We start from the raw sequence: 24,057 nt of genomic DNA, 5'->3' as shown, positions 1-24,057 counted from the left end.
GCAGTTTATTTCAATTTTGAGCACGAATTCCATCATCATATTGCCTAGCCCTATCTGAAATTATCAGCTTGCTTTTGATAAATTATCCATTGCTTTGAAAGGCATGGCTTAATCCACTATGATCGGTGTGATTTTTAATATGGCCGTTCCATTAGCGACCTTGTTGCTTAGGTTATGGACCTCTGAAACTTTGGCTTTGAACACATTGATGATCCATCAAAGCTTTTGAGGGTGTCAAGCAGCGACAGGATCCTAAAATAACACACACCCTGAATTTAATGAGCTGGCAATAAAGATGAGAAATCATGTCTGATCTATCTGACTACCTTGTTCAAAACAGGTTGATAAACTGAAACAATGATTGTTCTTCATTTAAGCTTTGAAAAGCAAATTTTAAACAGGGCGTCACAGTAACCGGGGGAAAAAAAAGTGAAGATTGTAAAATGAGCTTGAATTTTAAATTAGCAGCAACTTATGTCTTTATGTCTTAAATTCCTTATGATTTCACAAGCAGCTGTCAGTCAAATAGGATACTAAGTTGCATCATGACATTAGCTTTTTACCAAAAATATGATAATTATTTGTGTGAGCTGGTTTGATAGAAATTTGCATGTTTTTTGTGCATTTAACGATTTTACAAATGTTTAGTTCTTCATGATATAAGGCACTGAGTTTAATATTACAGCAACAAGTGTATTTGGAACTCAATAAATGTAACAAATGAAACAATAAATGTTAAAATGTTATTAATGTTTGAGACATTTGTGACATAAGGACTATGAGATCTGCTGTCGTCCTTCATCTGATGCTTACTTTGTTACGTTAATTATGTTAGGTTTTAAAATATGTTGCAGTGTCTAGCCTGCAAAATAGGATCCATACATACAGATTTAGCGTACAAATTTATAAATTACCATGATATGATTTTAATTTCTCTTGATATTTTGAGTAAATGCTTGAGATGGCATTTTATATATGGCCTCTTTTGAATTCTTAGCAATATTTCTGAGTTTGGGCATCAATTGTATTTCACACTTCCATTCTCTGACATTTACTTCACTCAGATGAGATGGGTTTAAAATATTTTTTTGGTGTCTTATATTTGCAAAATACCTTTTGCGCATCTAACCTTTCAGATGGTAATCATTGCATTTGTGATTGATATCATGAAATTGCCTTTTTATTCAACAGTGGATATTCAACAGATATTTAACAAACCCTGATAAAGACAGATTGTGTTGAAGAAACTTACTGTTCTATCATACACACCCAAGTTTACAACTGGAACCACCATGCATTAAGCACTTTGCAGTGTTCACAGTTACATATCTTTTTATTGATTCTGTTCAATTCTTTAGACTTCTTCAAAAGTCAGCTGATAGCGATTTAGGGTAAGTTTAATCAAGCCTAAAGTGCTTAGCTCTATGTGTGCAATGTGTGTTTTAAACTGTGCATCTGTGTGCCAAACAAACATAACTTGCTTGCAAAGTAAGACTAATGAAATAATGTGCCGATACTCCCTGAGTGCAAGTGTCTTTGGGCTGGGATTTAATTTTAGTTGTCTTGTGTGTTTCATACCCCGATGCATTCAATCCCTGAAAATGGTACAGTGAGTTTGCAGTTGTATGCTTTTGGCTGTGTGTAGCCCGCGATCTAATAAAACAGCGCATTAAAGCTAGCACTAATTTAACTGTTAACATAATCTTCATCGTTTACATACCCATTAAGGTCAGTTGTATTCTCAATTTTTAGTCCATGGGCTTGTAATTAAGATCAATGAATTCTACCATGTGCCTTAAATCTAATGACAGTCAGATTTTGGAAAACATGTGGACTTTGAGATATGCATCCTGTCTTAAAATGCTCATTTTCATACATAAAACCTGAATTGGAAAAAAAGCAGAATAGGGGTAAAGTAATTTGTGTTGAAATGATTTCAACAATCGACCAATGATTGTTGGTCACAATCCAACTTAAATATGTTTTGCTGTTCTTGGTGGTGCATGTAGCAAAGATAAATCAGTTAAGGTGGGTCTTGTGGGAGAATGATCAACTCAATCGATTTAGCCTCTGTAAATATTGAGGTGGGAGCAACTCAAACCAAGGTAATTTAACATGGATTTTTTTTAAATCAAATTTTTTAGTCCTCCTTGATTTAGTTTGCCAAATTTTTAATGAGTGTTTAATAAATCCAATTATTTCCACTTTTTTTCCACTTTTTTTTTAAACATTGAAACAATGCATGTTCCTTTGGGTGGGAAGCTGCCTCTGTGGCTGCTGCAATCTTCCATGTTTCTCTGTGTATCTGAGCACAAAGGACAGGAGAAATGTGCATGTTCATTAGTAAAATGATCTCAGTTTGTGTCTCAGAACTCTCCTCCCTATAAGGTGAGTCACATTGTTTCAATGACGGTTAACAGTAGCCATTAGACTAACCACTTTTAAGCACCTACCAGTTCTAAAATTTTGAGAGCTATACATGTAAGTGTGTCATGCTATTCTACTTTAATATCACAATGCACTGGTTTTATCTGTATGCTTCACATCATTTAAATACATTTTTAGTTTACATTCTTAACAAAACCAGTGCAAAATTAACAATGACCTAGGGACTTCTTACAGTATGACACGCAATTAACGTAGCTGGCATGCTAAGCGGTGATGGTCAAAAATAGTTGCATATGGCAGTTGGTTTGGTGGGACAGGTGCAAAGCAAATGTTTGGCTTTCTCGCAGCTTGATTTAACTTTGGCTGAAGGTATGTTGTTATTGTTAACAGATAAGTGGTCACTTTATTGTTGTACAATTGTAACATGCATCGTGAACCCCATGGTAAGCATCAAGGTTTGCACCTGGACACAATATTATGACATAAACTCAATATTTTCATGGGCTATGTGATTGTTGTCCAACGAAGTAATAGCTTTTGGTCTAGTTTTTATTTACTGTGTGACTTGAGGTCTGTCAAGCCTCACATGCCACACACTTTTTCTAATTAGAGGGATTATTCTTGGGACCCATACTGGTCAGGGAATGATCAGCCAACATTACATGACATGTCCCTTGCCCTCTATCTGATACAGAGACCAGGCACGTACTTCCACCTGGCTTGGAAGTATACCAAATAAGCGCCTTTTAAATCTCTCTGTCAGTTGATTTTTTTTTTCAATGTCCCGTCACATGTTCCAGAATTAATGACGTGTTGTTTTTTAAAATTAAGAGCATTGCAAACAAATTGAAATTACAGGGACATTCAGGTATGTTAAACCACCAAACATTTCCTGGACAGGTGCGTTCATGCTCTTGCTGAAGTTCAGCCTTTCTATTAGCTGAGTGGCCACTGTTTGTGCAGCATTTGTTGCTTCTGAATTCTGTCAAATTGCCCAGCTGAAGCATGCAAACCAACATTTACCCTGTGGGATACGCTTACAGGGATTGCAGTACTTCTGTGGGGGACTGGTATGTTTCAGCCAAGGCATTAAAACATTTGTTTTAACACCGGGAATTCCAGAACAAAGAGTCAAGCATTCGTTTGCCATATTTGTCTGATGTGGCAATGCAATTGTTTTCACTAGGTTAGATTTAAAATGTCTAAACCAGGGTTTTTCAGCCCTTTTTTCGCTTTTGAGCCTCACCTATCCATGTTATTAAAAAACCCACAGACCTCCTGAACCCTGAGTGTTATTTTCCATTTAAAAATTACTGATACATGTTTAATTACATGTTTATTATTATTTTTGTTTTACTTGTGTAATGTGTAACTTGGTGCTGTTGCTGAGCAACAATTCTCAACCTGTCAGCAGTCGCTCAGTTGGTAGCGCACTCTCAACTCTCAGTTACAAGGTTTTGGGCTCAAGTCCCACTCCAGGGTTTGAAAGCACATTTAAAAAAAAAAAATCATGCAAATGCTAACACTGCAGTTACATTCCATAATCCCACCATAACTTTTGCTGATCAGATGCATTAAATTCTCTCCGTCACCATTGCTAAACAAACTCCCCCCTCACCATGCCTGTCACCATGAGGAAGTAGCTCTTGGAAACTATCAGCTGATTGACCCCCTCATAGCTGATATCTCTGGCTCCCTCCACCCTGGCTGGCTGATCGCCAGTTGAGACGTAATTGTGTTTAACGATATTGGAACACCTTTTCATGTCATTGAAACGTTTCACAACGCTTCACTTGAGTAAATTATGTTCTGAATGCAGTGACCTTATTTAGGAAGGCAAACTCACTCAGACAAATGTCCAGGTGTTTCTTCCTGGTAGTAAGCAGTTAATTTATGGGCACGTTGTGTATTTTTTTTCTGCGCATTCTCTTGTTATTTTTGGTGGACCCCTTGAAACCCTCCTGAGACCCCCAGTTGAGAACCCCTAGCCTGAACCACACATGTGCAATACCGTGCCTGATACGTGATCAGATGGGCCATGAATTTTAATTCAGGATTGTCTTTGTGTTTTTAAATGATTTGCAATATACAAATCTATCAACCCGCATCTCGCAAGTTCACTTCACCAAAATGTTTGTTGCAAGCAGTATGGTGACCTGATGGTTTGTGAATTTGTTTTAACTGATGAATTTTGACAAAGAACATTAATGCTAATCAAAGCTTTTGTGATATTTAGTGGAATTGATTGATTGCTTTGATTGTATTAATTTGCATTGCCACTAAAACTAAATGCCTTTAAGGTTGGCACCAAATATTAAATGCAGTCATTATACTGGGAACATATTGAAGGAGGGCTGCAGTGAATCTTTTGGCTAATTGTGCATGATATTACATTTTCCAGAGAAAAGTACTGTTTAGTTGATTAGATACAGTTCATTCTTCATATAAATATATCGCGAGACATTGTCCATAATTACGTAAACAAACAGCTCGACGCTTGAGTAAAAATATCAATTACACACAATGGAACTATTTTTCTCCAAATTGGTGATTAATGCCCCTGTCTGCAATGAACCTTCATTGATTTTTTTTCCATTGGCTATTGAGTATACCTTTTAATTTAGGAGTAAGTCACTCAATGATGTGTCTGCTGAAGATTCCGTTGGAATTCCTAAGTCTCTGAGATATGAAGAGTTGCAGAACATAAAGGCTACTCTGAATGAGCAGGACCAACAATGGCAGAATGTGAGTTTGAAAACCATCTCATTTCTCCTTTCTCCACCTCGCGCCACTTTCAACACTTGGCCAAAGTGACATCTGCAAGTTTCCCAACCTGGCTTTGAGAAACGGCCCCTTAGTCAATCTCTCCAGCTTGAAACTTTTGAAATGATGTTAGTAATTTAGAATTAGGTCAGTAATAACCATGAATTGTAATTACAGCAGCCAGCGTTTTATAGTGGAAACAATTTCCTACAGCACCTTCACAGGAGGTGTGTGAGGAAATGGACATGGGGCCAGAATGGGGGAGATTAGGATGAGCGATCAAAAGTTTGAAAAGTGGTAAGTTTGCATGAGGCTGTGAAAGAGAAAAGGAAGTTGGGGATGGAGCGGATTCCAGAGAGTGCGAACCAGCTGGCTGAAGGCAAAAATTTGAGCATGTGCACATTTACGTGAAGTGAAACTGGACAAGAGCTGGAAGGAACTTTTCATAAGTCCACCTGCATATCGGCTCTTTGTACTGCCCAAAAATGTGTGACATGTGGCATGGTGTGACATCCTGATGCATGGCATCATGGGAGTGCTGAGGTGTGGTTCTGGGCTAAGTTACTAATATGAGCCATGGTGAGGCCAGGGACTTGCCCATGGGGACAAAGGTGATTTGAGGAAGAATGTACTGCCAAGAAGGCGACGCGAATGCTTTGTAGGTAAAGGCTTGTCTGAGCCATAGTTGTTGTGGTCCATGGAGGTGATGTGAAAAACCAGCGGGGGGGGGGGGGGGGGGGGGAAGGGAAGGAAGACGCCTTTCTTCAACCAAAAATAATTCTGGCCAAGGGTGCATCTTGCATTTAAGTGGTGTTATCGAATCATAGAAATGATTCTGGAATAACACAGAAGGAGGCCATTCAGCCTGCCTTGTCCATACAAGAGCAGCCCTGCAGGTCTCTCCCCTACCCTCATAGCTCAGCAATTTTTTTTTATCTCTTTAGGTGCTCATGCAATTCCTTTTTGAAAGCCATGATTGAATCCACCTCCACTACACACTCAGGCAGTGCATTCTAAATCTTACCCATTTGCTGGGTACAACAAATTGTTTTTCCACATGTCGCAGTTGTTTCTTTTGCGAATGACCTTGAATTGGGTGCCCTCTGGGTCTTGATCCTTCTGCCAATGGGAACCATTTCTCTCTATCGGCTCTGTCCAGATCCCTCATGATTTTGAATACCTCTATTAAATCTCCTCTCAATCTCTCTCAAGAGAACAACTCCACCATTTCTGATCTATCCTCGTAACTGAAGCATCTCATCCCTGGAACCATTGTTGTAAATCTTTTCTGCGCCCTCTCTTATGCCTTCAGATCCTTCCTAAAATGTGGAACCGGTCACAATGCTCTAGTTGAGTCTGAACTGGTATTTTATCAAAGTTCATCATTATAATTTCCTTGCTTTTGTACTCTATGCCTCTAACTGTAAAGCCCAGAATCCCATTTTAACCACTTTCTCAACCTGCCCTGCCACCTTCAATAATTTGTTCACAAATGCCCCTGGGTCTCTCTCTTCCTGCACCCACTTTTAAAATTGTGCCCTTTATTTTATATTGCCTCTCCACATTCTCCCTCCCCAAATGTATCACTTCACGCTTCTCTGTACTAAGTTTCATCTATGTCCTCTTGAAGTCTATCACTATCTCCGTCTCAGTTCACAATTCTTCCAAGTTCTATATCATTTGCTAATTTTGAATTTGTGCACTGTATACTCAAGTCTAGGTCATTGACGTAGATCAAGAAAAACAGTGACCCTAGCACCAGGCCCTGGGGAAAGCCCACTGTTTTACCTCCCTCTAGTCTGAAACATCAGCCACATTGCATTCATCAACTCTTGTTTCCTCATCAAAAATCTCAATCAAGTTAGTTAAACACAATTTACTTTTTACAAATTGTCCTGGCTTTCCATATTTGATCCACACTTGTCCAAACAACTGTTAATTTTGTCCTGGATTATCATTTCTAAAAGCTTTCCTACCACCAAGTCAGTTAAACAGACTGGCCTGGAGCAGCTGGGTTTATCCTTGCACCTGTTTTTGAACAAGAATGAGACATTTGTAGTTCTCCAGTCCTTTGGCACAGCCGCTGTATCTATGGTGGGTTGGAAGATTATGGACAGTGCATCTGCAATTTCTACCCTTCCTTTCCTCAGCATCTACAGATGCATCTGGTGACTTATCAACTTCAACTACAACCAACCTTTCTAATGCCTACTCACTATCAGTACTTAGCTCACCCAGTATCTCAATTAATTCCTCTTTCACTATGACTTTGGCAGTAACTTCTTCTTTGGTAAAGATAGAAGCAAAGTGCTCATTTAGAACCTCAACCATGCCCTCTGTCTCCTTGTCTAGATACCCTTTTTGGCCCCTAATTGACTCCACCCCTCTTATTACACTTGTATTATTTTTATGTTAGCTGCAAGTCTTTTCTCATGCTCTCTTTCTCTCTCTCTCTCTCTCTCTCTCTCCCCGATTTCCTGTTTCACTTTCACTCTGAACTTCCTATGTTCAGCTCAGCTGTCACATGTCTTGTGATCCTGACACCTGTCATATGCCACCTTTTTCTGCTGATCTTTCTCTCTCTCTCTCCCTCTCTCTCTCTCCCTCTCTCTCTCTACCTCTCTCTCTCTCCCTCTCTCCCTCTCCCTCTCTCTCCCTCTCTCACTCTCCCCCTCTCTCTCTCCCTCTCTCTCTCTCTGTGTCTCTCTCTCTCTCCCTCTCTCTCTCTCCTTCTCTCTCTCTCGCACTCTCTCTCTCGCACTCTCTCCCTCTTTCTCTCTTGCGTCATCCAGTGAGCCCCAGCTTTGGTTGCCCTATCTTTCCTCCTCATGGAAATGTACCTCACCTGTACCTGAACCATGTTCTCTTTAAAGGTAGCCCATTATTTGTTCACCCTTTTGCTAGATAACCTTTGACTCCAATATACAGGAGAGGAACCGATGGTGTAGTGGTATTGTCACTGGACTCGTAATCCAGAGACCCAGGGTAATGCTCTGGGAAGCCCTGCTCAGATCCTGCCCCAACACTTGGTGGAATTTGAGTTTAATAAAAACCTGAATTAAAAGCCTAATGATGATCATGAAACCATTGTCGATTGTTGTAAAAACCTATCTGGTTCACTAATGTCCTTTAGGGAAGGAAAACTGCTGTCCTTACCTGGCCTGGCCTACATGTGATTCTAGACCCACAGCAATGTGGCCGGCTCTTAAAAATGACTTCTAAATGAGGGCAATTAGGGATGGGCAATAAATGCTGGCCTAGCCAGCAACGCCCACTGTTCTCATCCCACTGAATTTAGCCCCCATCCAATTAAGTATTTTTTTTAATGCCAGATTGCTCCTTGTCCTTTTCCATAAAGAGCCTAGACCTTATGATGCTGTCCTATTGAATGTCAGAATATATCAGCTAAAAATCAAAAGCTTAGTTTTTGAAATGTTTGAAGATTTTATTTTTAATTTCAAACACTTTAACATGTCAGTTTTTCTAGTTATTGCTTAGCACCCATCAGTCTTGAAGGTGCCAATATTTATATTGATATTCTCTAAATGTAGGTGCTCAGCTGTAAACTTTAATTGCTGGCATGGCATTGGGTTGCCAATAGTTTTGTGGATGATTTTCACAAAGAGGAGCCTCTAGTCAGTTTGAACTTTGAAAATCCAGTAGCAGAAGCCTATCTATCTTTCAGCTGTGCTTAGTGTGAGCTTTAGCCCAGATGTATAATAGAATATGAATAATACATTCAGATCTTCTGTAATGGAGCACCAACATGTGCATTTGCATCCAAGTAGGATATAAAAGCTCCTTCCTCGTAATTTTGCATTTCTGCTGGTAAGGTTGGTAGAAATGTTTAGTGGTTTATTTCCATTTTTTGTGTGTTTTTCAAAAAAACATATGTGACTAGGACTTGGCAAAGTGGAAACATCGGCGTAAAAGTTATAATTCAGATTTGCAGAGGAAGAAGGATGAGAGAGAAGAAATTGAGAAAATGACAAGTGGAGAGAGTGTCAAATCCACAAAGACATTCAGGAAAATGCGGGAAGAAAGGTAACCCTGGAGTTCGCTAATGTTTTGAATTGCTCGATTAAGCCCCTATAATGGTGCAGAATATTGCCCATGGATTTTGCAGCTGGCCCACTGCCTCCTTGTTTTATATTTAAGAATATACCAAGTTATGTCTTGCATTTGTTGTTTGTAGATGTCTTTAGTCGTTTCAGCATGGAGGGTAGGGGAGCAGAAGGATAGGTCATTGATCTATATTCGACTGTTAGCATAACTGTAGCAACAATTAAGTGCACAAAAATGCCCACTTGGAATCAATATTATTGACCCAGATTTTGTGGCAGTGAGTGGTTACGTTGGGGGGTGGTGCTGTTGAGGTTGTTAATGGTGAGCTATCAACGTCTGAACTTGATTGTAACTTCAGGATGTCGGGGATCCACAGATTAGTGTGGGAATCCTGAAGTTGTAGTCTGTCACACAGGACACCGACACAGGCTGAACTATAGACCCTACCCCAGAGCTGCGAAATACTGGAATCATTGAGAACATCAACTTTTCCTCTCCCATATCACTAAATTTTGATTTTTTTTTCCTCAGAATATATCAGTTTCTATTTTTACCCCATGTATATGTCACCACCTTTAACTTGCTCTATGTAAGACAAAAAGTAAGTGATTTTTTTTTAATTACTTTTTGTTCCCTGTTTGTATGTCTGTTAAAATCCTTTAATGTGATTGGCTTCTTGGGCAGCTTTATGAACTCACCATTGCTCCACACCAGGAATCCCCAGTTTATAACATTTCAGTCAGTTGCAGTGTTGCTGCAGAGTGAAATCGATTAAATTATTGCCAGAGCGCTTGCTGGATCTCGCAGTGAAGTTTGCTTTGAAGCCAATGTCGAGTGTCATTGAGTGTAAACCCTGGACCAATGCATATGAAATATACATTTTATGTTAAAAGTTAGCATTTGTATAATTCTCACACTATCTAACTTGGAAATATGTTACTGTTCCTTCTTCATCACTCAAAGTCCTGGGACACACCCTTTAACACAAGCTTGTGGGAGCACTTTACACCACATGGATTGCAGTGGTTAAAGAAGCTGGCTCAGCACCACTGCCTTGGGAGGGGGTGGGGGGGGCGGTGTCAGCAACTCTGGCATACCATAAATGAGTTAAAAAAGATCCAAATAGAAACATATAAAGTATGCTAAATGAGGAAATCAAAAGTTAAGGTTGATGTATTCTCAGTCCCTTTTCTTGGAATAACCAAATATTTCATCTAGTAGTAGTTTACAATGAATCCATTAATTGTTATATTTTTGTGATAGTGCAATAGTAACACTTAACCAGTGACCCAAATTCTCTGGTTGATCATCTTTTCCTGGGTATCCATATGCAAGGGTTATGGTTCCTTTTCTTCAGTTTTCAAAGTTGTTTGGTAGCAGGATTTGATGTACATTTTGATTTGTAAGTGTGATTTTAGCTGTTTATTGGGCACCTGTAGATAGTAGGTTTACAGTACTAGGTTCCCTTAGGCTGCCTTAATGGAAGGATTCCTTAGAGCTTTCATTTTATCTAAAACACATAGTTAATTTTCTTGTATCAAACTTTTAGGACTAGCCTTGCTTTAATGTTTTGCAAAACTGCAATGCTGCTGGAAGATGCCCATTGTAAAGACTGCATGCCTATATGTTCAGTGAAATGCAAGGAAATTTATTTATCCCTAAACAGTTAAATTGTCTTGTTTGCTTTTGAAAGACGACTATGCATTGAACAGTTGGGCTCAGCTTTCACACCTATTAACTGCAATGACTGTGTGGTATTTCGAGGCTAGCTATCATCCAAATATTTTGGATGGATCTGTGGAATGGGCTACTAAAGGAATGTACAGGATATCCATGTGTATAATCAGCAAGAAAATGCTGGGTAACATTAAAGCAATCTGTAAACTTCCATGATCTATTAATCTTTCCAACAAAAAGTAAATCCTCCTTTCGGTTTTAAATTTGAGGTTTGCAGATCCAGATTTTCCTCTATAATTTGGGGCTTTATAGCAGCATGGGCATGTTGTAATGTAAAATCCAAAAGATTGCTCTAAAATTCTATGCGATGCCTTTGGAGGATTGTTTTTGTCTATCAACCAGTCACAGCAAAGACAAAGCCTAGTCGTGCGTAATGGCTGTTGCTGAAGTCTGACTTGTGTATAAAGTTGGAGAATCTGGAATATTTTAGCTTATTAAAAGCTCGGAGGTAAAATTGTGCTTTATAGCCATTTACATTGCCAAGCTTCTGGCCAGGGTCTATAACCTTCTGAAGTGACTGCAAACAAGCTCAATTCTCATATATTTTTCCCTCCAAGCAATTGGGACAGTTGTAGTATGTGGGACTTGGTACCTCTTTAGAAATTTTGACCCTACTGGTTGTACAAATTTGATTTTGTGAAGGAACTGATGGTGTGCATAGAATTATTTAATTCATATGTTACTAAGCAGCTTAAACTTGTCAGCCAACTGATGTAAATAAAATCGGGGCCTTTAGAGAAACGTTAGGGAAGTGACAGCAGACCATCAAGCTCAGTCTGGAGTGTTTTTATCAGTACTTAAAATACTTTGGACATCACTTATTAAAGCATAAAGCTTAACAGATGTAAGGGAAATTTGCGGTCACATTTTGTTAGGACTGGATTTTATTTTCTGTGAAAGACATCAGATGTTCAGTCCCTTATGTTTGGAATTCAGGCTGCAAGGATAGTTGGGGAAATTGTTGTTCAATGTTGCAGAACACGTAAGGCAAACAGCAAATGCTGTTCAATCTGCATTCAAGTTCCTTTTGTGGGGGTGGGGTTTGAAATATAACACTAATTATCTTGAAGCTGACTAGTTTTGCAGTTGGTAAGAACTTTTTTTTCAGTGTTACCACTGCTTACAAATTGCGACCTGACTAAATAGTTTCACAGACCGCACCTACTTATCATCTCAATTTCGCATTCATTCTAATGAGGTGTTTCTGCTCTTGTTAAAAAAAAAATTGTCCTCTTCCCTCACAGGGAGATCAGAAAGCAGGGATCGTATGGTGGTGACCACACTGACTACAGAAAGCTGAACTCCTCGGACGAAGAAGTGTTTGCTGAAGAAATTAAAGCCCCGAGACGTTTGTATGAGAGGAGTTACACTGTGGAAAGTGAGACCCCTTACACCTCCGAGAGGCGTGCGACCATTTCTTCAGCACATCCACCTCCAGCCTCAAAGAGCCAGACAGAATCAGAATTGAAAAGTACAGTCAATTATATGTCAGGAAAGCAAAGCTCTGTTCCTTCGTATATCCGCAATGCAATGGATTCCAAAACGGAACAAACTCGAGTTTCAAGTTCTCTGCCTAGGAATTACCAAGCACCTGACGTGTCCAGGATTGCACCTGTTGTCATGCCAAGACCCTACGGTACACAATCTAAAAGACTTTCCTCCCTCACTAGATCTCATCCGGTAAGTTGCTCTGGATAAATCCCATGTTCATTTAAGTAAACTGTTTCAGGGTTGTTTCTGTTTGAGTTAGGAGTATTGGATTAGAGGCGTTTCCCATCGGATATGTTCAAGGTTTCAAGTTGCAAGTGGCTTCATTGTTTATCAATAATAAACCGGTTCTCTTTGGATCTGCAACTTAGTAGCCGTATAGATTTCTCTCTACTTTTACTACGTTGACACTGGCGCAAAACGTAGGCAAACTGGACATCACTTTTTCAATTCAATTCTGCTGTTTTGGACAAGGCAGTATGAGTGTTTTCAGCTTTTGGAAGCAGGATTAATGTGGCGGAATTTAGAACATTTTTGCACACTTGATGCAGAAGGCTAAAGCTACCAAACCACTGCACCTAATTTTAATTTCCATGGTCGGCGTTATGCAAATATTTTTTTTTCCAATCGTAACTGCATATGTAAACCAACACCACATTGTGGCATTTCAGTATGTAACCCAAGAACAGAAAGTGGCAACAAGCATTCAGTTCAGGAAGCATTTGTGAAGCGAAGAGACCAGTTAACATTTTGAGTGCTGATGCTTCTTCACAGCATTTTCTGTTTTGCTTCAGATGTCCAGCATCTGCAATTTTGTTTCTTGCCTTTTTGTTTGCATTTCAATTCTTACCTTACTTTTGGGAGGAGTGAGAGACATGGGCAGTGCGTAAACTTTGAATTACACCTTTTAACATTGGTGCCTGCAGATTCCAGACAAATTAGTATCATCGTCAAGCACAGAACCATCTAATTACCCCCTCCTGCCTTGTTTCTTTTGCAGGCACCCTCCCCCCCAGAAAAACTATCCTTGACGATACAAGATCCAAGTAAGCCAGGTCACAGTTCTAATAAGGGTTTTGAGCAGTGGTGAATGTAATGTTTTCTGCTGCTTGCCAGTCTTTTCTGGCACTATATGGAGAGTGATGGCTTTAGCGTCTGTGGATGCCAGAGGCCACAGTCAGCATGCTATTTTTATACTGAATGCGCTGTGCTGTGGCATATACCAATATCAAATCTCTCATTTCTGTGTTGATATATTCTCATGGAGAAACAGGGGTGAAATTGTGCAGGCATCAAGTGAAGTGTTAAGCGTGTGCCCCACAGCGACAGCAATGGCATCTTTTTAAACATGCCATTCCATTTTCAAAGGAGCCTTTGCTCTGGCTCAATTTTAATCAACTATTAGTTGCCTTCAGTTGGGTATCTCATTTTATTTTAATGGGACGTATCAATTTAAGGCAGTTGAGTACTCATTAGAATGAAGTCCTTGCTGTTCACAGCTTTTAACTCCTGCGTTGCTATCATGTTTCTGAAAATAGCAAGTACATTGGCATGTGAACACCCAAATATGTTGCCTTAAGAAGGTGGAGCCAGATAGGACCAACTCCTCTTTCTTGTTTCATCAGATGAAATGGAGGCTTTTTGCTAAATAAAGACCTGTACAATTGTCGTTATCGTGAACCATATTAAGGCCCCTTTCTTTGCAGACTAAGTTAATTAATGTTTTTCCAGAATGACCTATTTTAATTCCCCGTGCTCAATGCTCAAGCAATTGATGGGCCTCAGTCAGATTTTAACTACGCTTGTTGCATTCAGGTAACTGTAGCCTCATGTTACACATTCACGCAATTAGAATTGAGTTAATTGGTCATTTTGCTTCAGTTGGAAATTTTCAAGCAGGTGTAGCCCCTGGCAAAGCTGGGAACAGATTGCAATGAATGCAATGATTTCTCATGGTAAGGGCTGTTTCTCACTCTGTTTGAGCTGAAGGCACTGAAACCTGGCATTAGCAGTTGCTTCTTTAGGATATGGTGGTGTGATTTGCCCTATATTTATTACAGGGAAAAGCAATTGGGAGGTACAAGAATAGCAGGGATGAAATCTTCCGAACACATTTTTTTAACATAATGATCCTTCACTTCCTGAAGATCCCAAAGATGAATGTGTATAAAATCTGAGCAAGTTGCATTTCAGATAAGGCTATTGTGTCACTCAAACGGTACTGAGACTTGGTCGCAAATACATTTGCAGGTTTTCAACTTGGACCCCTGATGTAAATTGCAAGCAATACTGTTTATCATGGTGTGACTAATACCTAGGATTTTGGAATAAGATTAGGGCTGGTTCCGTAGTTGGTACCTGATCTGACAGGTAGTCATTGTTGCGACTGTATGACGATCTGTTGCTGTTTAAAGGATCATGATCAGACTTCCTCTTTGTGTTCGATGCTTCTATAGGGAGAGCTCGGATTGACTTCATCCCTTATTAAATAGTCCAGAGATACAGTCAATCCACTCTCTGGAGAGATGAGATACAATTGAGCCTTTGGTCCTGGATTAGGGAGCAGGAGAAATCAATACAAATTGTTCCTGATCGCTCTTTAGTGAGCCCTGTCAAAAGGTGCTTCTGTGGAGGATTAGGCTTGGTTGTGAGTTTCCTACAGTTGAATAGCTTTTAGAAATGCACTGTCCCTGTTCCATGTGTGTAGATTGACCACTTTGTTGAAGGAATGAAGCTCAGTTGGTGGCATGGACTTGTAGCTCAGCATGAGTTAGGAGAAGGGAAAAATCCAACTCTGTTGTTCACGTTATTTGACTAGTGCTGTTTATCTTCTATATAATCTGGTTTATTGTATGGTTCAGTGGTTTTCTATCTCCCTTTCTGAATTCTAGTATTCCAACATATCTATTACTGCCAACAGTCAGTGCAAGGTAAGCTCTTCCATTGAGTCAGTTCTCGCAAGATGTTTTTGATAAGTGCTCGAAAACGTTTGCTAAAAGAATTTCTTCACTTTCTTTTCAGCAGCGAGATGGGCCGCCTAGATATAATGGAGATGTGAATGATTCAAAAAATTCCCAGGCAACGCCAAGTTTTTTTGCGAAGCCAGAAGCAGGAGGATCCAAGAATAGTGGTGGGCTCCTAACAAAGGAAGAGGGAACTATGTGGGTCAGTTCTTCCTTGAAAATGGAGGAAAAGAGGTCAGCACAGGTTGATCTTTCCTCAAAGCCAGAAAATGATGTGTACACGAGGAGCAACCTGTTATCAAAACCGGAAGACGATGACCAATCACAGGCCAGCTCTGTAATTAGTAGTAATGAGGAGGAGGAGGAGGAGGAAGAAGAAGAACAGGCTCCATCTCTTATTAAGAGCAGCTTCCTCCATGAGTCAAAGCCTGACACTACTTCCGGCTCGGTCACAATGAATTATTTTACAAAAACAACAAGCCTGCCCAAAGACAGCATTACCACAGCAGCCATGCAACAGGTAAGTCTGAAAAGTAGGTTACTATGTGCATTTGAAGTCTGCCTGGTAATGTGATAGTCTCCTTTGACTGCGTGTACAAGGGCACACTTTTTTTTTTGAAAAAGAAACCTCTTCGACTAATTACTGTTTGACTAATTAACCCCAAAATGATACATCAACATATTAAGACAGCTTAATACTAAACTGCATGACAAAACCTATTCTTCGTAGCAGCCTGAGTGCATACATAGAGAACCTTTTCTCCCCACTGGGTGTCTGTAACAGGGAAAATAGCTGCCAGAAACTAGGTTTTATCATTTGGGAATAGTTTTTTTTTTGCAGCCTTCGAACTGTTCGTCCTGGCTCATTTACAAAGAGTTCCCAGACATTCCAGTCATGCCTTTGGATGTTTGTGGGGTATCATAGAAAAGATCAGTCGGACTGATTTATTGGATTAGTTTTCCAGGAATCATTGATGACGTTTGTCCTGGTGTCGTGTGTTAAACTATTTTGAATGGTTTTTTTTTAGGAACAGTACAGTAACACACGGATAATTATCAATCAGAGGCCAAACAGTGATCGAGACTTTGGATTCACGGCCATTTGGAGTTCCACCGGTGCGACTGTCAAGTCAGTTGAACAAGGTAATTACACCTTTTTTTTCCAATTGCAATGTACACTTAGGCATTGTCGTATTGCCTTGGTGCTGGAGTCTGTAGCATCTGGATTTCACGTGTCTCATTCTGTGACTGTGGCAACAGTCACGCTGGCTGTAGTTAATGACCATGAATGATTTATGATGTGATGACCAGAAGGTCATTCTCCCATGTAGGATCTATTTAACAAAAATATCAGGGAAAACCAATCAAGTGGAATTGCATCCGTATTTTGTCACAAAGGAAATCATTCCACACATGCATTTATTTTAGAATGCAATGCTTGATCTCTTATTGGCTGACTGATTTAGCTCTTGTGTAGCTCGTTTACTTACGATCCTGTGGAAACATTTCCATCAACTCTCTGCAGCCTTTTTAAATATTTGCGTAACTTGTTTTGCAAAATTTATTTATTGTCACACCCTTCTGTGGTTATGTTTCCTTGTTCCCCAGACTGTGTCAGGGAGGGTTATTTAGCAGTGGAGCAGCAAGGTAATATTGGGGGCTAGAAGTGCTGGTTAATACGTTTGTGTTCTCTCTGTCTTTTTGGAAATTTAACTAGGCTGCTCTAATTGTTTGCTGAACGACTGTTGGTTTTGATATCTACTGTAATAAATGAAAAGCAAAATTTGAGTTGATTACCTGAAGATTATGACTGCTCAGAGCTGTCACACACACAATGCGAGTAGTTAAAATAGGCCAGCCTACTTTTTCAAAAGAGAGCTTTCTGGCAACCACCCATACAGTTCAGCTGAACGGGCACTTGAACTCACAGAATCATTATCAGGCCATAAGCGCCAAATGATCCTACACTTAGGGCTGGATTATATGCTGAGGGCAGGCTCCCTGCCTCCTCATTGTAAATGGCAGGGGCAAGCCCACCCCCTTCAGCCAAGTCACCCCGCTTTTATTTTTCAGCCAGTGGACCTTTAACTATTATGAGGTGTTTTATTTGGCTCTCTCCAAGAGGAAGTCCCTCCCCTCAACAGTGTGTTTCTGGCCTATCTGAGGCCAGCAGCTCTGCAGTACCAGCAACACCTCTGGGAGCAGTGACCATTGCTGGTACTGCACTGAGGACATTGAGGAGGGGTTCAGCAATGGACCAGACCTCCAGGTAAGTCCAAAATCTCACTGGGGCGGGGCTGGCAGGCCTCAGCGAGGGGGTGTGTGGAGGGTGGACACGGGGAGGGCAAGTTGTTGACATGGAGGAGTCTCCCCAATTGGCATCAGGGACCCGGAAAAGAGGCACGTCCCCCTTTCATTGGCCAGCAGCCCGGAGGGCCAAACCTGCTGGGATGCATGTTGGGTGTAGGCCTCTCCTGCCAAGCTGAACGATGGTGGCCTACTTAATGACTTCAATTGGGCTATGGGCGGGCAGCTCACCCAGTGCCTCCCTGCCAGTCTTAAAATCATGGGGAGTTGGAGGCACTGGGGGGGATGGCGTTGCTGGGAGGTGAGGGTGTGTGGCAGTGGGCAAACCCTCTTGGCACTGTGCCCTATTTCACAGGCCCGTCCACCTGCTTTCCTGCCTGTGTGTGGCCAGTGAAATCCAACCCTTGACCTCTAGCCATGAAGAAAACTGGCTGGTTGATTTTTCTTTTGAGGTGACCAAAAGAAAACAGTCCTTTCTTTTTTAGCTTGTTTATGTTTTCAAATTTTGGAAGGAAAATAGAAGCTTTTTCTCCCCTGAAAGTTTACCTGTGATGGGCTGACTGCAATGCCAATCATAGGTCTGAAGTGCCAATTGCCACCTAATGTTGCTAAATGACTTATTTTAACAATCTATTGTTGAACTAAATGTTTTGAATGACCCTGCACTTTTTTTTCATTTTCTAAGATGCTGAGGGAATTTTTCCACCATTTTCTTGAAGCGCTTTGTATTAATCTGCAAGATGAAAGAACTGTGGAAGTTCACAGTCCATTGTAACTGTTCAAGTTCTCACATGACTCCCATTGGTTTACCGTAGAACTGCATCTTTTCTCTAGGCTGAAAGGTTTATGCTCTTTTTCCATAAAAGGTGCTGCTGTTTCTGACTTAACTGGTTTAACATTTCAATATCTAACAGCTCAATATAAATGGATATCTCCTCACTCTTTCAGTGACCACTTTAAATAGATGTCTACTTATCACCGCCTCTTCAACCAGAAGAAATAGGCTTTCTCTATTCATCCGATTAGCGCTCTTCATGATTTAAAGGGAAAGCTCCATAAAATCTTCTGTAACCTTCTTTGCTCTCGTGGAAACAGTCTCAGTATCTCCGATCTTTCTTCATAACTATACATTCTCGTCTTTGGTATCATCTTGCTTCAATCTCTCGTGTAGATTCTCTAATGCCTTTTCAAGCTGTTTCAACAATAGGGCACCCAAAACTGCAGATGGTACCCTAAGTTTGGCCAGTTTTTCATTGGTAAATTGGTAACGTAGAAAACATAAATGCTACTTGCTATACTTCTGTGCTGCATTTCAGACAATTATTCTTTTTCACTTTGCTCCAACATCAGTCTTGAAACATTCAGCTACACCCTGATCTGTTCTTCTTAAAACCTTCTGCTTTGACACCTCTCTTCTGTTAATTGTTTATTAACTGTGTTTAATTAGATGGTATAGTGGTATTGTCACTGGGCTAGTAATCCAGAGACTTAGGGGACCCAGGTTCGAATCCCACCACAGCAGATGGTAGAATTTGAATTCAATAAAAATCTGGAATTAAAAGTCTAACGCTGACCATTGTCGATTGTTGTAAAAACCCATCTGGTTCACTAATGTCCTTTAGGGAAGGAAACCTGCTGTCCTTACCTGGACTGGTCTACATGTGACTCCAGATCCACAATAATGTGCTTGACTCTTAAATGCCTCTGAACAAGGGAAATTAAGGTTGGGCAACAAATGCTGGCGTAGTCAGTGTGGCCCACATCCCGTGAATGAATAATAATAATAAAAAGTTGTATGCAGATTCTCTTGTGCTCCTTTAAGTAGGAATAGACTGAAACTTTGGGGGTTAGGTTACAAGGTGAATGTTTGAAATGTATAACCCTATGAATAAAACTTTTGAAAGTCTGGAAAGATTGGCTTCAGTTCAACAGTGGGATTTCTGGAGTTGAAGATCTTCACTCCTTCAAAATGTACCTTTTTGATTATGCCTTCAGTCAACTCCCTTAACTTGTATTACCGGATGGTATGTGTTTTGTTCCTTTCGCTACCATTTTGCGCTACATAAATGCAAGTGGTGTGTTAAACTTTACAATGCGTACCAGAATAAAACATGCAGGATTATGGAATTTGGGTAATCTCCACTCTGATTTACTGCGCTCTGTTGAGCTGTGATTTTCAGCCTTCTCACGGCAAGGAATTCCCATAGGGAAGATTGAGGAAGGAAAGTTGCAACTGTAGGGCAAGTCATTGGTGCATTTGAATGACCAGTGGACCAATCAAGAGGTGTCTGGATGAGATGCATGGATGGAGGCTTCAGAGCAGATTGACTGCTGCCTCTGTTATATTTGATACTTGGAATAAAAAAAAAGGAAAATCACAAAAGCACAAATATTTTACGTCCTCAAAAAAGGAAGAAAAAACAGGCTTGAAGCAAAGACATTATGGATGCGACGAATACTAAAGGCAAATCCTGAGCTAAGGCGTTTAATTTTTCTTCGGTTTGAATTTTACACTAGGGGCAGTGGGCAGTGTCAGGCGTCTGCATGCTGGCTCCCGCCACAGCCATTAAACGGCCGATGACCCTTTAATTGGCTCAAGGTGGGACGTCCGCCCCCTCACCAAGAGGACGTCCACCTCAGAGCTGTCAGTCAGTTGGAGGGCTGGCAGCCCTCATGCCCCAGCAGCAGCACTGGGAGTGATGGCCACTGCTTGGACTGCAGCGAGGCCAAGAGGAAGGAATTCAGCGTTGGAACCGGAGCTTGGGGTCTTGCCAGGGCCAGACTGGCAGGAGCTCATGAGGGTGTGGGGTGGCAGCAAGCTTGGAAAGGGCAAGGTGGGAGACGCAGAGTGGGGTTTGCACTTTGGGAGTGAACCTCCGATGGCTTGGGATGTCCAACATGGAGGCATCCCCCTCCCACCGAACCCCAAGGCTTCACATGTGCACAATGAGTGTATACATGTAACCATAATTTATATAATGAACAATGAGGCATTGGCAAAGCCTTTAATTGGCTTTTAAGTGTCTTAATTGACCATGGGTGAGCAGGCTGCCCGGTGTCATCTCCACAGTAGGTTAAATTGTAGTGGAGCAGATGGTAGTGGGTAGGCATTGGGAGTGGCACTGCTGGCAAAGTACCCAATTTAACGCCCCCTCACCTGCCACACTCTTTACCCCACCGCCCACCCCGGCAGTGAATTCCAGCTGTGAAGTTCACAACACGATAATTTGTAATGTGGAGATTTTTACATTTGTAACAACCTATAGACCAAACGTCCTTTACCCTTTATCTTAATTTGCATTGAACACTTCAGCTTGAGATAGTTGTCTGACATTACCTGACCTAATGAGATAATGTGGGGGGGGTGTTGGCGGCAATGCTTTAGCTACCGTCATTTCCAATTCTGCATCAAGTTGTGGAAAGACTCATTAAATTGCAGTGAATGAATGAATCATGAAATTTGAATGGTGCAATTAAGGAAATTGAGTATTTTAAGCATATTTTTACAACCTGTTCCAACAAGTTACAGATTTTCATTCCGAGATAATGTACAGTAATTTCTTTAAGAAAAGCCTCTTTTCAACTTTTGTGTGGAAAGTAAAAATTTAATTTTGAAGTGGATCAGTCAATACAGAACCCATTTGTCTTTTTGTTTGGTCCAGGTGGACCAGCAGAATATTGCCATTTGGAAGTGGGTGATGAAATCATTTCTATCAATGGCCATAATGTAGCTAACATGGATCATCAGGCTTGGATAGAAGCCATGGAGGATTCAAAGAAGAGTGGAAATCTGAACATGGAAATCAGAAGATATGAAAATAGTGGTAAGTCCTTAATTCTCTTGGTTATTTTACAACTTGAGTTAACTAGTGCAAATGCAACCCTGTTTGTGCATCCTGAATAAATAGCTGTGAAAATATCCTGTCAGAAGTGGCTTTGGCTGCACTGGGGTTATGCCACAGGAAAAAAAAAAATGAAAACAACAGTCAATGCTCAGCTAACCATGAAGAGGAGAAGTGGTAGATGTTTATGACAATGGCAACATTCACTTGCCTTCATGCAATTTATTTTCCAAACGTGCTGAGCAATTAGACCATCACCCTGGACCTTGGCTCAGATGGATGTTCCAAAGCACGGGTTCCCCAACACCCTGTAGTTGACGTCCTTTTTTTAAAAAAAAATTATTCGGTAGGTTTCCTGCCCACAGACCTGATTGTTGGGTTTGAAGGCCTGTTGTGTGGGAGCTCCTACAGAATGGGGCAGCAGCTGAGCTGGGCTGAGAGCAGTTGGGCCTAGTGGGGATGGTCAGGGAGAGATTGGGGCTGGTGGCTGCTAGACTTCTGATGGTGCGGACGGGTAGGGTCTGATGTGTGAGGGATGGGCAGTTATACAGGGTGGCTTGTTGGGCCTGAAGGAAGTTTTCCTATTCCTGGCTCACAAGCAGTGCTGTAAAAGCACTTACCTTATGGATTCGGTCCTTTTCACCTCCGTTCACCTGTTGGTTTTCCAGAGGCCTGGAAAATTCAGCCAACATGGGTTAAATTTGGATGAGTCTTGAAATATTATAATATTTGAATCACCAACCTGTCTCCTGTGAGTGCAGAAGTCACCCACATCTTGTCCCACCTCCATAACAACCAGAGCAGATGGATTTAAGTGGGTTGTGTTCCTGTTTCAGATATTTTGAATGGCTAACCTCTGACTCGGCCCTGACACACCTGCTTTTGTGAGTTGGGATTTAGCCCATATTGTCTATTCAAGTAGAATGGTCCCTCATTGCAATGTGCACTTTCATAATGCCATTTCAGAAAGAAAATTGCATTTGGTAGGCTCCCACACTCCCTTTTTGTTTGATGAGCAGAGACGCAGGGTGGAACCATATTCCACCACCCCCCCAGGCGCAAGGTCAGAGGTGGTTGGGGGTGGTGGCGCTGTGCGATTGGATGGGAGGGTGTGGGGTGGAGATCCCACCACCCTCTGATCAACTCAGGGGCAGAGACTGACAGATTGACTTCCCAACACCACCCCCCACCCCACCCCTCCCACCCCACCCGAAAGCCAATTGAGGCCCATAAGTGGCAAGAGAGCCTTATCCCGCCACCACTGTTATCCAACCTGAATCCCCACTGTTGGGTTTGCCAGTGGCCTACCAGGTGAGGAGGGGAGGGCAAGGTAGGGGTGTTGGTGGGTGGGGGGGGATGCCCCTCATTCAAACACACTCTATGCCTAATTGAGGGACCTAGCATCAGGAAGTAGGGCCCTGCAGGAAGCCTACTCCCCACCCCTCAGCCCTGCCTCTGCTTCCAGCCTGATTGGAATGAAATAGTGTTGGGACCCCTGAACCCTGAAGTATTCATGGCTCCCACCACTTCTCCAACACTCACATTAAATCCGAGCCATAGTAACTGCCTGATTTATTTTCTACATGCTTTCCCCTGATGAAGGTCCAGAAATGGCAGATAGCAGAGAATTAAATCACTTGAATTCAATCACACTGTAAACTGAGATTTCTAAATCTAGTTTTGATATACCACAAGAGAAGCACCAATTGAACTACGATACCTATAGTAACTAGGATTAACAAGGAACACCTATACATTTCATAGGCAGTTGTTGCATGATGAGCCTGCCCTTTCTCACCGGTTACGCTCACTTTGATCAAGAAGACATCTTCCATACAACTTTGTGCCTGAACATACAAGTCCCATTATATAATGCCAGAGTAAACTGAATCGCTCTGTGTTCAAGTTGGATATTTTAAATAGAATTTGCATAGAGAAACGGTCCATTCAGTCCAATTGGTCCACGCTGGGAATCATGCATCCTTCCTCCCTACTTCATCTAACCATACCAACATATCTTATTCCTTTCTCCCTTAGTTACCCTCTTAGCTTCACTCACCTTAAGTGTTATTAGCTTTAGCTGCTCTCTGTAGTAGCAAGTTCCACATTCTAACCACTTCCTGGGTAAAGACGTTAAAAGCCCTTTTTATTTAAAGAAAACTTATTGAATCATTAGGAGGCAGGCAGGCGGCATGTGTACTCAGTAATGGTGTACTTGAATGTTGTATTGAGGTAATTTTGTAACACAAAATCAATTGGCTGCCCATACAACGATCTGCTCAATGCATTTATTTTTTGTCTGTTGCGGTGAGCATTGTAGTGAGAGACTGCTTTACTTTCAATGGTGCCCATACCTTTTTTTAGTGACCTCTCTTCAAAATTAGTTACAGAAAGCTTCGGGACATCCAAGTGATGTAATATGGCTGTATATAAATAAATGCAATATCTTCCTTTTCGTTCTCCTGTTTCATCTAACCTTGCTCTCTCGCCCTTTTTCTATTTGT

The 24,057-nt window shown here is 41.2% G+C and overlaps 1 protein-coding gene across 12 annotated transcripts in view; it reads left to right on the top strand.

Annotated features, from left to right (window-relative positions):
• The window catches only part of LOC121283974 (LIM domain only protein 7-like), a 222,832-nt gene that overhangs the window by 168,194 nt on the left and 30,581 nt on the right, over positions 1-24,057 (top strand). For 10 of the 12 annotated variants that reach the window (XM_041198837.1, XM_041198832.1, XM_041198834.1 and 7 more), the window contains 7 exons: positions 1,359-1,391; positions 5,013-5,133; positions 9,053-9,195; positions 12,198-12,633; positions 15,463-15,924; positions 16,433-16,547; positions 21,374-21,535. In XM_041198837.1, coding sequence (XP_041054771.1) covers positions 1,359-1,391; positions 5,013-5,133; positions 9,053-9,195; positions 12,198-12,633; positions 15,463-15,924; positions 16,433-16,547; positions 21,374-21,535 — 1,472 coding nt within the window. The remainder of the gene's footprint in view (positions 1-1,358; positions 1,392-5,012; positions 5,134-9,052; positions 9,196-12,197; positions 12,634-15,462; positions 15,925-16,432; positions 16,548-21,373; positions 21,536-24,057) is intronic. The other 2 variants (XM_041198839.1, XM_041198830.1) reach the window with 1 other exon arrangement.

This window comes from Carcharodon carcharias, chromosome 11 (assembly GCF_017639515.1).
Source record: "Carcharodon carcharias isolate sCarCar2 chromosome 11, sCarCar2.pri, whole genome shotgun sequence".
NCBI classification, from domain to species: domain Eukaryota; kingdom Metazoa; phylum Chordata; class Chondrichthyes; order Lamniformes; family Lamnidae; genus Carcharodon; species Carcharodon carcharias.
Note: the sequence above shows the minus strand (reverse complement) of the source record. Positions and strands in the feature narration are given on the sequence as shown.